The 16,824-nt window shown below is 39.2% G+C and overlaps 1 protein-coding gene across 7 annotated transcripts in view; it reads right to left on the bottom strand.

Annotated features, from left to right (window-relative positions):
* The window catches only part of Not1 (CCR4-NOT transcription complex subunit 1), a 403,150-nt gene that overhangs the window by 32,043 nt on the left and 354,283 nt on the right, over positions 1-16,824 (bottom strand). For all 7 annotated transcript variants that reach the window (XM_067156230.2, XM_067156231.2, XM_067156233.2 and 4 more), the window contains exons 35-37: positions 7,424-7,627; positions 7,188-7,343; positions 442-691 (exon numbers count right to left, since the gene is read on the bottom strand). In XM_067156230.2, the coding sequence (XP_067012331.2) occupies positions 442-691; positions 7,188-7,343; positions 7,424-7,627 (610 nt within the window). The remainder of the gene's footprint in view (positions 1-441; positions 692-7,187; positions 7,344-7,423; positions 7,628-16,824) is intronic.

Here is a 16,824-nt window from a genome sequence, read left to right as displayed (position 1 = left end):
AGGTACAACATTTCCGGCAGGCTGATGACCTTAGATGTTACGCCCCTTTAAACAACAAGCATAAAAATTTCCAGCAACAGCTTTTGTCAGTGGAAGATGGAATAGTGGTCACTGTGGGCAAGTTGTAGATACTGATGTGCAGTTGTGGGGAGACAGACAAGAAAATAGGATTAAAAGGAGCAGTTATCTAATGTTAAGGTCATATACTTCCCTACACATGAACACACTTGGTGTCCACCTTTGGAACCTCTAAAGGCGAGGGGGTGGAAAGTTGGAGGTAAATGTTTAGAGATTTTAACTGTGATACAATCATAAAATGTGTTCTGGTGATCCTGGGTGTGAATGGGAACAGGAAGATCAATGGTAGAAGTTTTGCAGGTACTGCGGTGGCCACATATTCGTTTACATACATTCAGTTATGAGCAAGTGGAGTCTACAAACCTTCTGTATCCAAATCCACGGCCAGGTTCTGGAAGATGTCCATATGCGACGAATGCGCAATAGTGGACATGTTAGGCGTGAGACCTTTGCTGCGGATATATTGGATAGCTTGAGTTCCCACATACAGAACAAGTGCATTCATCAGTGGGATGTTATACCTCATACCAGGCTCATTAGAGACTTGCAAATTGCTCCTCAATTCCGAAAGAAATGTGACTGGTGCTCGAGCTTTCAGGTACGAATCCAAGTCCTGCGGAATGAAGAGAAAGAGAGGTCAATCAATTTCAACAGCGAGAAGTGAAGAATTTTAAAGCAAAGGAACATGTTTTGTGGCAATATTCATGAAAATTTAGTTACTTGATGATATTAAAAAGACATTTTCTTCAGTGCTTAAACATTGGAAAATGGGGCAATGAACCTGCAATATTCTACATTACAATATTGAAAGTTATTTCTCATATTTATTTACAAAATTACAGCAGGTATGTCCTGATGTTACAAAACAGGTTCTACCCTGTCTATATAATCAAATGGAATGAAGTGAACTGAAAGCAGCTTTACTTCTCCACGCAATACAATTTATTTCAACGACTGGAGTGAGTGTTCCTCAAACAAAGTCAAACATTAACTCTAGTGAAATGATTGCCCTACAGTCTTTAAAGAGTTCTAACCCTATTCACAAACGCGTGCGCTCCCATCATGCTCCTTCTGATGAGGCTTTTGTTTTTAAGTTCAGCAATATATTATCAGTTTCTTTGTCTGCAATGTGAGATTCTGAGAAGGCAGACTTGTTAATTCATGAATCTAGGAAAGAACCAAGCTTGAATATTAGACAATACCAACTAGGCCATGTTTTCCCTCTTTCCTTTTATCTAACCATCCACAGCATATTTCACATTTACCTCAGATGGTATGAAGATCCTATGACTAAATAGTTAGCATCCTCGCCTCTGGTCCAAGGTGTCCAAGATTTGATACCTGGCCAGGTCAGGGATTTTAAAACCTAAGTTTATTCCGATGGCTTATTCATACGGTGTCAATCATAAAATATTAATAAAATACTAAAATATTAGCACTGAATGGGTAGACAATAAAAGAATAAGACTTATGATTGTATATGTCAACAGAGAACCAAAATGAAGTTTGATGCAAGTAATATCCTGCGTCATAACGAAACAAAAGATCCGCACCAGGCCTCTCTAGAGGCCACATGCTGATATTAACCCTTTCAGACCTGAAAGAAAATTGGAGGTGTGAATTTTTGTTTGTACGTCAAGAACTGACTAAAATGCTGCTCAATACACATATTAATAGTTTATTTTACAAAATAAAAACTAACATCCTAAAAACAGGACCCACACAATTGTGCGTATCAAAATTCAAAACCTCGTTGTATCACGTACGATGGTGTAGCTTCAAAATTTACGTTCACTAACCAATGTACACACTTCATTGAATATATTCCGGTGTTCAGTAAAGCTTCTAGATTAATATAAACGCAGTAAATAAATACTTACTTTCGGCACTCCTGCTTCCTGCCATCTCGCCGATCAACTGTGCTTTTTAAACTCTTCTTCCTTCGCCCTGGCGGTCAAGCGCATACTAAAATCAATTGAAATACATGCCACGTGTCCTGCACAATCACTGCAGTCCGGTGTAGCGCCGAAAAAACATCAAATACGGTCAGGGATAACTAAAATACGAACCCGCACAATTGTGCGTACTCGGTCTGAAAGGGTTAAGATCCCATTTCAAATGATAATAGTTGATGGGTTATCACATTATTATTATTTTGTCAATTATTTTCCTCTTCTAATACTTTACCCGTTTACTCTGGAGCACTTGTGCCAGCCAATATACTTACCTCCCATGAAATCATTCTTCCTCTCCGATAAAATCAAAACACTATGCTATAATATTAAAGTATTTTTCTTGTAGTGTTGTCCTTGACTATCAAGTAGGTAGCATTTATGTGCATGCTTGCTTTATATCCTTACTCAGCTTGTAATGTTACATTCTTTGAATTTATTAATTTAATCAAATCATATGAAGTGCAAGAGATGTCTCTTACATGCATTCTAAAATGGCCTGTAGATTTGTGACTTTGGAATTTTCCAACCTACCTTACAAGCCTTGGTCGAGAAACAATAGTTTTTTTTTTGGTGTCTTAATTTACATTCTTCCATGACCATGGTTGCCAAAATGTTATTGGAAAAGTGTAGTCTCATGGATGAAGACAAGAAAAGTAGGAAGTGTTTCTAACAATGGTTCTGAATGTACTGATTTTCATGATGATGTCCGAACTATAAATTTAGATATTTTCTTTTTTCACAACATTGTGGCTAACTAAGGAGGACAATTTAACTTACAATATTTAGCAGATTAACTTGCTTTCTTTTCTTCATCCTCTTGCGGTGCTTTTCGTTTCGTTTTCCCGTCCATGTAGTGGTGGTTCTCAGCTAGGGTTTTTCAGCAAAATGATGATTGTTCACCAGCATTCTAAAGCTAGGTCTGCCCCCATATAATTTCACCCGTTATCCTAATTTCTTGAAGGTCTATTTCAATTTCCAATTATTCTCAACTTTTATTAAGGAGGCATAATTAAATATATTTAAGTCTTTCATTGTCCATTCTTTGAATGTGGCCATATAATTTCAGTCATCTTTTTCAAATAGTGTCTGATATTTTCTCAAATACTAGTAAAATACAGGAGACATTTTCATCTGCATTCCTTCTATGCATACTGAGCTGGAGATTTTTTAAGGATTTTCCTTTCTTGTTTTTCTAAAGTTGTAGTTGGTGATCTATCTACAATGACCAAGGTTTCTGATGTGTATAATGCTTCAGGCTTAATTACAGTGTTATAGTATTTCAATTTAGCGTTCCGAGATATTGATTTTGTTGTTATACCTGTTCCATGTGATTCTATAAGCTTTTTGTAATGTATAAATTATCTCTCTGTTTGTTTCACAATTTAATTTAATTATTCACCTCCGGGATTTTGCCAAACTCAGTTACCAGAAGTTGTTTGTCTTAGTATTGAGGAGATCTTTCCATGTATCAAGTTTTCTCATGTGAGATTTGGAGTCCAGTTTTAGATGCAACTGCATGAAGTTTTTCGAAGGATAGAATTGCTTTCTGCCTATTGTTGGACAGAATTACCAGACAATCTGCGAGAGCCAAATATTTCATGTGATTTGTATCTTTAACTAGCTTGCCGGTATTAATCCCTTTTGTTTCCTTTTCCCAGGTTTGGTCTACTTTCCTAGCACAAGATTGAACAGATAAGCCACCTCCTTGTTTGACCCTTGTCTTAACATCGAAAGGATCAGAAATGTCACCTAAGAACTTCACTTTCCTGGTGGTGTCACTCAGTGTCTGTCTGATCAAATTTCTTGTTTTCTTATCTACTGTAAACTCTTCCATCATACCAAAAAGGGTTTATCTACCGAAAGAATATGATTTTTTTTTTAAATCTACAAAAAATGTCACCCTTTGTCTGGTTTTCTTATTTGTAAACTGGTTTTGAGATTAAAAATTTGTTCTACACATGATCTTCCTTTTATGAAACCTGCCTGATATCACCTATTAAGTGGCCTATTTGCTTCTCAAGTCTTATGAGTAGTGCATAGGTGAGAATTTTGTAGGCAACTGGTAACAGTGATATCCCTCTGTAGTTATTGACATCAGTTATTGTAGTTATTGACAGCACACTTCCACTCATCAGGAACGTTTATGTATTCCAGATATCTTCAATAATGGTGAGAATTTGCTGAGCTAGGCTATCACCACCTATTTTCCACATTTCAGCTGTTATACCATCTTCTCCTGGTACTTTATTACCTTCAGTACATTGATTATTTATTTGACTTCTTCTAACGTGGGTGGCTCTGAGTACGGATTAGGTTGGGGTTTTTTCAAAAGGAAGGATTTGTTTCAAACATCCAGATGGGATCTTCGAAAAGTGTAATAAGGAAAACTGCAAACTTCTCACAAATTATTATAAAGATCTGTTAAACGGTGAGCCTTTAATTGTGGAGGTATCTAATGGTGAGGTGGCGACCCAGTCTAGAGAGCCTGAAATAATGGCCGAGAGGATTCGTCACACTGCCCATACGTCATCGGAACTTACAGGCCCTGCGGCTGAGCAATGGTCGCTTGGTAGGTGAAGGCTCATTGAGGCTGTAATTTGGTTTGGTTCGGCTTGATTTAGAAGTGTTTGGAAAATACAGTACAGTAGAACCTCGATTATATGTTCCGGGAAACTACGTTCTCCCGCATAATCCGTTCAAATTACGTGGTCCGCGAGCGATCCTAATTAAATCACGTTGTAAAATTCCGCATTATCCGTTCCTCGAAGAAACGATTTCCCGTATCAACTGTTCAGAAATTTCAGTCCCATCAACGCTAAATCCTCGATCACGCGCTTTTCAAGAAACTGTATCACACGAAAGGACGGTTATGGCATACTTGCAGATCTTGGGGTTACGGTCCAGTCATTACGGTAATTTGAGGAAGGGGAAAAGCGATCGGCGGTGAACTTGCATAAGGGACCAACCATCTTAGCATCGCATTCGGGTGGTATTGTTTAGAGAATCAAAATCACAAACCAGAGAGTGTCCACAACAATTGGAAGGAGATAGAGCGCATTTCGACAGCTCTACTTGAAGACGGAACAAGTTTCGTCCGTTTACTTTTTTTGCTTTTTCCGAGTGTATCGCCGAACAGGTTTTCGGCACTTCCCTCAAGGCACTGTATAGTCACTCAGCTTTCAGGCAGAAATCTAAACTGCTCCTTCTTAAGTAACACAAATTTAGTATTTTAATATTATCGTATATGATTACGTTATCAAGATGAGACCAGATGTTGCACCTTACATACATAAAGCCATGAGAGGTTTTGGGATTGCCTATTACTGTTTTGGTCCTAATGTAAAACTAGGAATTTCACGTTATTGTGTTAAAATGTTAAAACCGCAGTCGTTTCATTTGCGCACGTTACATGCAAAAACCTTTGCATCATTTTGCACTAGTACCGATTTGGACAGCGAGCGCGTTTGCCAGCTGAACTCAAGGCCGCGAATAACCGTAAATTCGGAAGTTTTGATGATATTTTTTCTCTTTCTAATTTAATCGTAATTAGTGATGGACATAACTGAATATAATGCATTTGAAAACTTGAGAATCGATACTTACATTCGAAACAATATTCTCGAGTTCAACATAACCTTTAAAAGTTGATGTAGGCCATAGGCCTAATTTGCGCTGTACAACATTTCCACAAACTGACTACGAACAGTATACCGGTGACCAAATCACAATGGAAGATTTAAAGAAAAAGGGATTTCGCAATCATGTTGGGCACTTTTGTATCTAATGCACTTTATTTTATTAGACTAGAGAATTAAAAAATACTTGAGGTCGATTGTTTGGCTTCATGTTATTAGGTTTTCGAACAGTTTGACCGATCAAAGTTGCTGAACTGAAAGCAGTTTTCAAAGGAAACTGACAAAGTTTCCGTGGTAAAACTGAATGTAAAGTTTTGAGACTTTTAAGTCGCGTACCAGTAATTAATGTTTGAAGCCAGCACTGCGGTCGAACTTGCCTGCCTCTCACCTGGAGGACCCAGGTTCGATTCCCGGCCAGGTCAGGCATTTTTACCTGGATATGAGGGCTGGTTCCAGGTTCACTTATTCTACGATTACCTTTAATTGAGGTGCTATTTTATGGCAGGCGTTTGGACCGAGCAGCGGTCGCTAGGCAGACGGAAGGCCCAATGGGACTGTAGTTTGGTTTGGTTTAGGTGTGTTTGTAAGATTTTAAGTATGCGTATTTCTTTCTTGTGATGTTTAGCCATATTGTTCATGGTTCATTCATTCCCGGATTTTCCGTTTTCCTATGTTGTACATCTTTTTTTTTTTTTTTTTTTTTTTTCAGGGTCCCTCCAAAAATGGAGAATCAAGGTTCCACGGTATTATGCTTTACATGTTAACATGCTTCAAATCTCTCTCCAAGGTTATTTAATAATGATTTCCGATAATAATGTCGTTGGCTTTACGTCCTACAAACTACTTTATGGTTTTTGGAGACGCAAAGGTGCTGGAATTTAGTCCCACAGGTGTTCTTTTTCGTGGCAGTAAATCTACTGACACGAGGCCAACGTATTTCAGCACCTTCAAATACCACCGGACTGAGGTCAGAAGGTCAGTGCCTCAACCGTCTGAGTCACTCAGTCTGGCAATGATTTCTGAGTCAGCTCACAAAGTATTTAAAACCTGACATTATTGCATTAATATCTGTGCTGAATTTACAAAACCTGTGCTGTATATGACTAAAAAATTAACACCCTAAAATGTATATCCAATCTGTGTTTTTTATAAGACTTTTTAAGTCTTGTTTGAAATGTGGCATTTAGCAAAACTTAGACCTTCAGTACAACATACAGGAATGTAATGCAAGTGGTAGGTGATGGTGAAGAATGCAACAAATGAATAGGAATTTCAGTGAATGGGGGAAAAGAGAAATTGAAGACAAATTCTAACGAAGAGAAATACCAATGGCAGCAGCTTACAGCACAGGGCAAGGAGTACAATCAAAAATTTTTAAGGTAGTTAAGAATAACGTTCTTAAGAGATTTGAAGATGTAAAATTTAATTTAAAAAAAGAAAGAGCCTCTTCTTGAGATGTCCCTCATGTTCCCCAACTACAGAGTTTGCAAGAAGAATAAATTAAAATAAAAGAACAAACCTTTTTAAAACTCATTGGCTGGATCATTGAAGAAAAATTACTGAGCACTCGTGGTGCATGAGTAATCTCGGGAAGCATGTCGACTTTCAAATTCGGGGTGAAAGGATCAGGAAGCCTCATATTTCTTGGAAAGGCAGAAAGAATTAAGTTACGCATCTGAAAAAGATAAGGAACAAAATGAAATCCATGAACAGCTTCAAAACAGACCCAAAATGTAGTAAATAATAACTTCTTACCTGGATGCAGTTTGGTGGGATAACATCACAGAAACCGTAATGATAGTCGCATAAAAATTCTGGGAAGTCATGTAACAAAACTAGCAGAACTCTCAGAGTTCCTTTGTACAGTAATGTCACAGGCTTGGCCAATTCAGCATTACGCAGGAAGGGTGCCAAGAATTTGAACAGATCGATAAGGAGTTGAGCATACATTCCCCAACCCTGAAACAACCATAGCAGTGCTTTAATAATTTGGGAAACAGGGGAGAGCATGACAATGTAAACTTTTGACTAGTAATCATAAGACAAACATGATACAAGCATTCTTAGAAGATAAAGATTATATTTACGTATGTGGATACCCAGATAGATTGGAGAACTTTTTAACCAAAAAATTCTATTTCATAAGTGAATATCCAAGTAGATCAGAGTTCATTTTACCAAAAATATTGTAGTTAGTAGAGATATAAGGGAAAATAAGGAAACGTAAAGACAGAGGCAATCTCTCTACCTCTGAAAAGGGTTTCCCCATCCCCCATCATCAATCCAAGTTTTTCCCACATAGAGTTAAATCTTTTCCTATCAGACACCTCTAAATTATGGCCATTTTAAAATTCTCCAGCCGCAATTCTTGGAATTACACACAATAATGAGTTTTTTGAACTAGCTCACACTGTTTCATGTTACTACCAAAAAAAACCCACTATCTTTTTTAAAGTGCAGACGGTAGATAGTATTCCTTGTCGTTATCTTGAAACGTGTGCATCATGCATTCTATGACGATGTAGTAACACAAACATATTTAGCATCTCAACTTGAGACACATATTGAAAAGAAAATTGCAAAGAACTTCAAGATTCAGAATTTTTTTTTTTTTACAATCTGGATCTGGCCAGATTAATGAACAACATTGCAAAGCAAATTGAATTCACAGGAGTTTATTATATGTTTTTTAAAAATATCACGATTTTTTGAAGCTTTTAGAGCAGGGCCATCCAAAGAGCGCTCCTCGAGCGCTAGTGCTCTGGCTGTGCTCTCAGCCAGTGCTCCGAGCGCTTTGGGGAAGGTACAGTAGTTTCGGTAGTGGTGGGAGGAGCTTGGCTGGCTGAGCGAGCAGCCGATCCTTCAGTCGCTAGTCTAGTCCAATGCGCTTTGTTGACAGAGTATAACTACATGTTTCACAGTTGTCATGACTGAACATCATACAAAAAAAAGAAGGAGTGGTGAAGCAGCAGCCTTTAAAGAAGAATGGGAAATTTCATTTTTCTGTACAGCTTACAAAGGGCATGCCAAATGTTTAGTGTGCCATCGAAATTTAATGTGTTTAAAGAAACACAATTTAGAAAGGCACTACAGTGCCAACCACAGGGATGATTACGGTGATTTGACAGGCGCCAGTCACCAATCGAAGTTGGAAGAATTGAAAGAAAATTTCAAGCAGCACTATTCTGTAAGTATTATTGTTTTAATTTCAAAATGCTTGTTTACAAACGGGAATGAAGAAATGATTGAATTATCTGAAGAACACTAAAATTGTGACTTGCTGTATTTCTGTCTGACAGGAGACTGAGGAGAGTGAGGTTGGTGGACCCATTTTATGAGCAAGCTACAAATGTTCGCTGCGAATTGCCAAGGCTGGGAAACCCTTCACGGAAGGGAATTTAATCAAGGAGTGCCTAATGGACGCGGCGGCGTGTATTTGTCCTATGGAGCTAGTTGAGAAATTTGACAAAATCTCTCTTTCTCCTCAAACTGTGGCTCGCAGAATAGACGACATGGCCGTTGATATGGAACAGCAATTAATGGAGAAGGCAGCAAAGTTTGTATCCTTTTCCATCGCCCTCGACGAATCAACCGACATTGCGGACACAGCTCAGCTCGTTATTTTCATTCGAGGGGTGGATGACGATCTTCGGGTCACCGAGGATTTCCTAGACTTGGTAGCCCTCAAAGACACAACTACCGGTTTCGATATTTTCCAAGCAGTGGAGGGTGTTTTTGAGTCAATGGGATTAAAATGGGAGCGGTTGACGAGTGTAACGACGGATGGAGCTCCTGCTTTACGTGGTCTACGCACAGGGTTCCTCAGCTATGTAAAATTAAAAATGGCTGAGAGCGGTAGTACCCTAATGGCGGCGGTTCATTGCTTGATACACCAGGAGGCAATCTGTGCAAAAGTCGCCAAGCTTAAAGACGTAATGGGAACAGTTGTGCGACTGGTAAATTTTCTTCGCTCCCATGGACTCACACACCGTCAATTCAAAGAGTTCTTGGATGACATCGAAGCGGAGTATCCGGATATCCCGTACCACGCAGAAGTAAGATGGCTGAGCAAGGCGAAGGTGCTTCATCGTATTTTTTGCTTGCGGAACGAAATAGATACCTTTTGTGACATGAAAGGGCGGCCCGAAATTCTTTTGCGTGATCCAAAGTGGGTGGCGGACTTGGCATTTTTAAGCGACATTACTGCCCATCTGAATACTCTGAACACTTCGCTTCAAGGTGAAAAGCACAATATCTGCGATATGGTGGAAAAAATTCAAGCATTCAAAAGAAAATTGATTTTGTGGGAAAACCAGTTGCGTGCAAGGAACACAGGACATTTTCCATTGCTTGAAACAGTGAAAGAAGGTGTCGACTTTGATGAGTATTTGCAGGTAATTCACCAATTACAAGAAGAGTTTGACAAAAGATTTTCAGAATTATCAGAACTGCAAACCGTGTTAGATGTATTTGTTCGACCGTTTTCTCTTAGTGCAGACAGTGCTCCACAGCTATTTCAATTAGAGTTGATTGAACTGCAGTGCAATGTTCGTCTTAAAGACCGCTTTCTCATGTCACGAAGTTTAGAAGAATTTTACAGTGGCTTTCCGCAAGAAGAATACCCCCTTTTGTATAAACATGCATGTAAAGTTCTGTCAATATTCGGCTCAACGTACATTTGTAAGCGTTTCTTTTCGGTCCTTAAGCTTACCAAAAGCAAACATCGTGCAACGATGAGCGATAGAAACTTGCGCAATTGTTTAAGAATAGCTGTGTCCAGAAATATTGTACCCAATTTGGAGAAGATTGTTTGCTCCAAAACTAAAAGCTCGTAAAAACGACTGAGCAAAAGTCACTTAAGGTCTATACTATCTGTTCATTTTGGTAAAATTTTGTTGAATTTTCCTCTCAGATATGTTAAAATTTCAGTTTTAAATAAATCACATTATTCTTTACTTAATACTTGATTTCGTTTCCTGCATATACCATACATCGGAGTTCCTTTCGATTTATATATGGGGTATATTTGTTATGGCAAAACAGCACTATCAATATGATATCAACAAACCCACAAAAGCCGTCGGCTGCACGACTGTATGTCCGTATCTAGTCAGCGCGGTTCAAACATCGTCCGTCTGTCTCAGGTCTCCTCGCTGCCACACTGTAGTGGTGGTAGGGGAAGGAGCGCTAGTCTGACTGCCCAGTGCTCCCGGAGCGCAATAGCTGGATGGCCCTGTTTTAGAGGTACTCTACACTAATATTTTGCTCAATTACCTGGTGTTCAAGGATTATATTGGTGTGTTCCTCCTGAGACCCATCATGCAGTGAGGTCAAAATGGCACCCGACAGTGAATGTAAACATGTGTTTTGTAAAAACAGACTGGTGAAGCATTTATAAATAAAGTATACGCGGAGTATGTTAGTTATTGTTGTTGTTGTTTGAGAGGCGGAAAAGTGAAGTCATCAGCCCCTAAACAAGTACACCACATTGACACAAGCCCTCACTGCCAGATGTTTCATTCTGGGCTTGTGTCAAAGTCATATGTTGTGTACACATGTTATGTGACCCACTCAGACTTATTCTGATGGTTTCGTTAGCTTCTGCTTCGAACGCTAGCGCTGTACTGTGTCAGGGGAGCCATCTGGTGGCGAATGAACACACCATTTCCACTTCTATTATAACATGTAAATTCAAAGCTCATTGTGTGAGAAGCCTTTCTCGGAGACAGTCAAGATTTTCTTCTGATGATGAGCAAAGATCTCTGTGAAATGTAAAGAATTTCACCTTATTTTCTTGACACTGCATAAGACGAAAAGCCTATATCATATCTATAATTTGTAAGTTACGGTATAACCTGATATTTTCATTAGCATTATAAGTTGACTATCAAGATGAATGCAAAGTACTTAGATGATGATCACCTACAGTCTGCTTAGGAAGAGTTATTAGCCATTCCTTCTGGCAGTGTAGATGGTTATGAGTCTTCAAATGATGATGATGATGACTACGGTAATGACATCGAGAGCGAAAATCACCATATTCCTGTGCCTGATGATCAACCCCCACCCACATCAACTGCATCTGTAGGAAACTACATTCATCAGCTCCCTACGAAAAGGCGTGTTTCTGTGACGGATAATCCACCCCATCTACATCAACTGCATCTGTAAGGAACTAGAGGCGGGCTGCTACCATACAACGATCAAGTGACATCAGTTCTCTGCGAGACAGTGCAAAGTACAGGGCCATGTTTCATAAAACATATTCCACTAATATTATTAGTATTATATTTCATACAGTTATTAGATAATAATTATAGTAAATACAGTAGAACCTCGATAATTCAAAATTGGTTAATTCAAAATCCCACCTAATTCGAAGAATCTCTCGTTCCCGGAAGCATGAGATGCAGTTTTGCATGTTATTAAAATGGTTTAATTCGAAATACGGATAATTAGTAATTCGAACTACAATGTTGGGCCCATTAATGAAATTCAGACTTTTAATTCAAACCTGGATTTACATTATAAATAAATAGTACGTTATAGAGTAATTTAAAATTTATCTGCATCATGATAGAACGCATGTTCCGGAACGTGGAGGGGTAGCTTTCCACACTTACACTCACTTCAGTGTGTCTACAGTGTGCTTTGTAATTGCTAGGTTGAATGAAATCAGAATTCTTTTGTATTCAACCATTTAAGGAACGCCGTAATATCACGCAGCAGGCAGTGTGCGGAAAAAACAGAATCCGCAAAAACTATATAATCAATTCGTAGGCACCGAACAATATTGTTATTGCTGATGAAACTCTGCATTGGTTTCTTTAGTGAGAAGCCCAAACGGTCTTATGGTTTTAAAGGAGAAAGTACCAGCCGGAAATCGTACAAGGGTGGGGCTCATTGTACTGTGTTGCAATGCACACGGAAGCAAGAAACTTTATCCCCTCGTCATACGATAGTTCAATAAGATACAAAGTTTTAAGGGCGTCAGGCACTTTCCGTACGAATACGAGGCATCTAAAATTGTAAACAGTACAGTAATCCAAAAAATAATGCATTTCCACACGGGAACCAGCATAATTTATTTTTCCTTTCGCTGCGTGAGGTTGTGTTTGTCAGCGATTTACCCAACTGTATTATTTGAACATTGTATATGCACCTTGCTGGATACATTTCGAAAACAGTTTTCTCCATGACATTTGAAAGGTTTAAACTGTGAATCGAGGTGATTGCATACTAGTGGTGGCTACGGAATGCATGATTCGAAGCAGTGTATCGATTCATTCAAGTGTCCGAGTGATTCGATTCACAGGAACGGCGAGCTCACGGCACACGTTTCAGATCACTCCCAGCGGACAGTGCTGAGTGGCGCACTCGCTGGACGTTGACGGGGAGCCGAGCTTCCGCTGCAGCGAGACAGTGAATCACGGCACATTGAAAGAATCGTGAACGAGCACGGCTCAGTGAGACACAAGATACACACGGAGCGACGGTACACTGAAAGAATCGTATGCTAATGGACTCTCGAGCTCAGCTCATTTGAAAATAATACTCATTTGCATTCACTGTCCTCTTCTTACAGGGAGGTTTAAATAATACAGTAGATGAATTTATTTGCAGTGTTAAAAAGCTAGTCAAAACATAATTCTGAAGTAGCTAGTAAGTAGGTAGGCTATTAGGTTATACTATTTATTAGTTTAATGAATCTTAGTATTATAACTTAGTTGACATTTGATAATTAAACTCGACTCTAGCCTGCCCTATGACTATGACTCATGCTCATGTCCACTCAAAAGTACCGGTTTTATATTGAGAAGAACGGCTCAGAATTCTCTCAGTTCATATGTCACATCGTTGCACAAGACTTCAATCATATGTGGACAGACGCAATAACTTAACCAACAGTATGTTGAATCAGAAAACCAGCGAGATGCTGTACATCTTGGGTAGCCTATACAAAATATGACGATTTAAAAAAAATCCTCAGCTGATAGAAAAATACATATTTTCAAAAATGACTGAGCGAGTTGTCGTGCGGTTAGTATCGCGTAGCTATGTGCTTGCATTTGGAGGACGGTGGGTTCGAATCCCACCGTCGGCAGCCGTTAAGCTGGTTTTCCGTAATTTCCCCATTTTCACACCAGGAAATGCTGGGACTGTACCTTAATTCAGGCCATGGCTGCTACCTTCCTAATCCTAACCTTTCCCACCCTGCGTCGCCGGAAACCTTCAATGTATTATAGAGTGACTAGCATTTTTTTCTAATAAAGGAGTTCATAGTATGAAGACCAGATGGCAGCTGCGAGCACTGAATGCTGTTGCTGCTGTCTTACCAGCACATACTACACAGACGCAGTAGGAGCGGTGACTAATAAGGCGTGAATCGGATGTCCCATCACTATTGCATGCATTAATGGGTCTTAGAATACTTTGTGACGCGGCAAATGTTTACATTTCTGAAGTACGAGAGAAGTGCCGGGTCCTCCTGTAGGTGGGGGCGGCAGAATAATACCACGGGGTCGTTAGCTGCGTCCTCGAATTGCTTCCACTTACTTGTGCCAGGCTCCTCACTTACATCTATCCTATCCGACCTCCCTTGGTCAACTCTTGTTCTTTTTCGACCCCGACTTTACTACGTATGGAGGCCTAGGGAGTCTTTCATTTTCAAGTCCTTTGTGGCCCTTGTCTTCCTTTGGCCAATATCTTAATTTTTAAGTGTCGGATCCCTTCCATTTTTTCCCTCTGATTAGTGTTATATAGAGGATGGTTGCCTAGTTGTACTTCCTCTTAAAACAATAATCACCACCACTACCACCAGAAGTGCCAGGGCAGGAAATCGTACAAGGATAGTCATAGGAAAGTTCGATTAGCCACGATGTTTTAAGGGCATCGGGTACTTTCTGTGTAAGTAAAAGGCTCTAAGATGCATACAGTACAGTAATCCAATGAATAAAGCACTTGCAAATGGGAGCCAGCATAGATTTCTCCTTGCCGCTGAATCGTGCCTTTTTTTTTTTCTTTTTCTTTCGTTGCGTGAGGTTATGTTTGTCAGTGAGTTATCCAAGTGCATCATTTGAATACTGTAAATGCATCTTCTTGGATACATTTTGGAAATAAGTGTTTTTTTTCATGGCATTTGAAAGGTTTAAACTGTGAATCAAGGTTAAATGCATGCAGTAACAGGCCTTAGAATATTTTGTAACGCGGCAAGGGTTGGCACTTCTGAATTCCGAATTGGCGGTTAATTCAAAATCACATAATTCGAAGTCCGATTTTTGAGTCTCAACGCCTTCAAATTAATGAGGTTCTACTGCAGTTTACGAGTCAAAATTATTAGTAGATCTTCCTAATAATATTAGTAAATTGTTTCATAGACAACATGACTAATAAAAGTTACTCATATTATTGGAATAAATTATTTCCAGGAGTGTATTTTGCGTTGCTTACGTTATTACACAAGGCTGGGAAATGAGCAATGAGAAGTGGGGTCACCAAATTTAGTTTTCAGTTCTCTTGCAAGGATCGCCTTTCTAAGACACAAGTTTTGACTGTCTTCTTTTGTTCAGCATGGATCTTGTGACAAGTACTTGTGAAAATTCGGTAATATATAGCTGATTATGATACGGAGAAACCACGTGTTCTGAATAATGCTTATTATCCATTTTTGTTGTATTGGGAATAATCCGTCAATATGATGTTAACATGTCTGTTGGAAACTTGTTTACACCAGTATCTTGAGGTTATGAGTCATCGTACTATGGACCCACAGTCAACGTGAATTTATAAATATTTACAAAGGTGTTTTAAAGTGTTTGTGAGAATCTATAGTAAGTTTATACATACGTAAAAGCTAATACTTAAACAACAGTCTTTGTAATTGGACTCCAGAGTCACAATTTGAATCTCTCATCACTGCCCAGCTTAACTTAGCTTTAACACTTATGTGAAAGGTTGTTTGTTGAGTGTAAAATAATAAGACAGTGTGGATAGAGCTTTGAACAGAATGCAGAGCAATTTATTAGAAAGCTTGTCTTCAGTATCAACAGATCTCTCTCTACAGTACATCAGCCATTCCAAGAAGCTTATCCAAATTCCTGTCATAGACCAGCCTCGATTTTATTGCCATCTATGATGAGAGAAGCAACATTTTCATTATCGTGCTGTAAAGATTTCTTTTCTGCAATCAGACACGCTCGTACTAAAGAAGTAATTCTTATCTCTCCTCTGGATTGGCCAATGCAAGTTTTTAAAGTTTTTGGTGTGGTAAGCGCAAGAGATCTTAGGAACCTGTAGCCTGTGGATGACCTGCTGGACAGTAATATGCACACCTATATAGCATTTATCTCTGAATTTACACTTCTGTTTACCAACAGCTTGAATCTGCTCAATCAAGAAATTTGCTTTAAAATCACTTTCTTCAGCTAGTTCTGTAATTTTATTTAGTTGACTCTCAAGTCCATGTTTTTTTTCTTTTTTTTCATTTGAGTTGATGCACAGGTAGCAGGTAGGATCCTCTTCGGAGGCAGCCCTACCCAAGGAGTGGTGCCCCTGCCTATGTGAGTCCCAGGGCACACAATGACCCAATGTGTAACATCTGGTATGGGTCCCAGCTCAGGGTTACGAGTGAAGACCTCAACGGCATCTACAGCGGAGAAGGTGGACTTTGATATGGTGGAGATGGCGTAAGGGGCAAACCTGGAGTATCTGTACTCCAGAGGAGCGGTTACGGAAGGCGCCTGTCTCTATGTTAGGGGCGGGCTAATTTTGAATCTGGAAGTAGGTATAAAATGCCTTTGGGTGTGGCAAACCCATTGTAACAATAGCCTATATAGATAAAGCAGATATGGTGCCTCAGAAAGCTCTTCCGGGTACACAGAGTAAAGTGGAGAGGAAACATATTAGCCCCTACCAGGCTACAGCTGGATAATGGGAAATGATGATGATTTGAGTTGATGCATCTTTTTTTTTTTTTAAGTGGTAATAATATTTGTCTGCTTTACTGTAAGTGCTGTTTGTTTCCTACATTTTCTAACTATTCTTTCCAGTTCCAAACCTACTTTAGTGCTGTATAGTTTAAGTTTAATAGAACACTTTGTGCCTATGGTTTTATATAATGGTTCACTGATAATTACAGGTGGAGGACCCTTCTCTTT

Source organism: Anabrus simplex, chromosome 12, assembly GCF_040414725.1.
Source record: "Anabrus simplex isolate iqAnaSimp1 chromosome 12, ASM4041472v1, whole genome shotgun sequence".
Lineage (NCBI taxonomy): Eukaryota > Metazoa > Arthropoda > Insecta > Orthoptera > Tettigoniidae > Anabrus > Anabrus simplex.
This window is presented reverse-complemented; position numbering and strand designations above follow the sequence as displayed.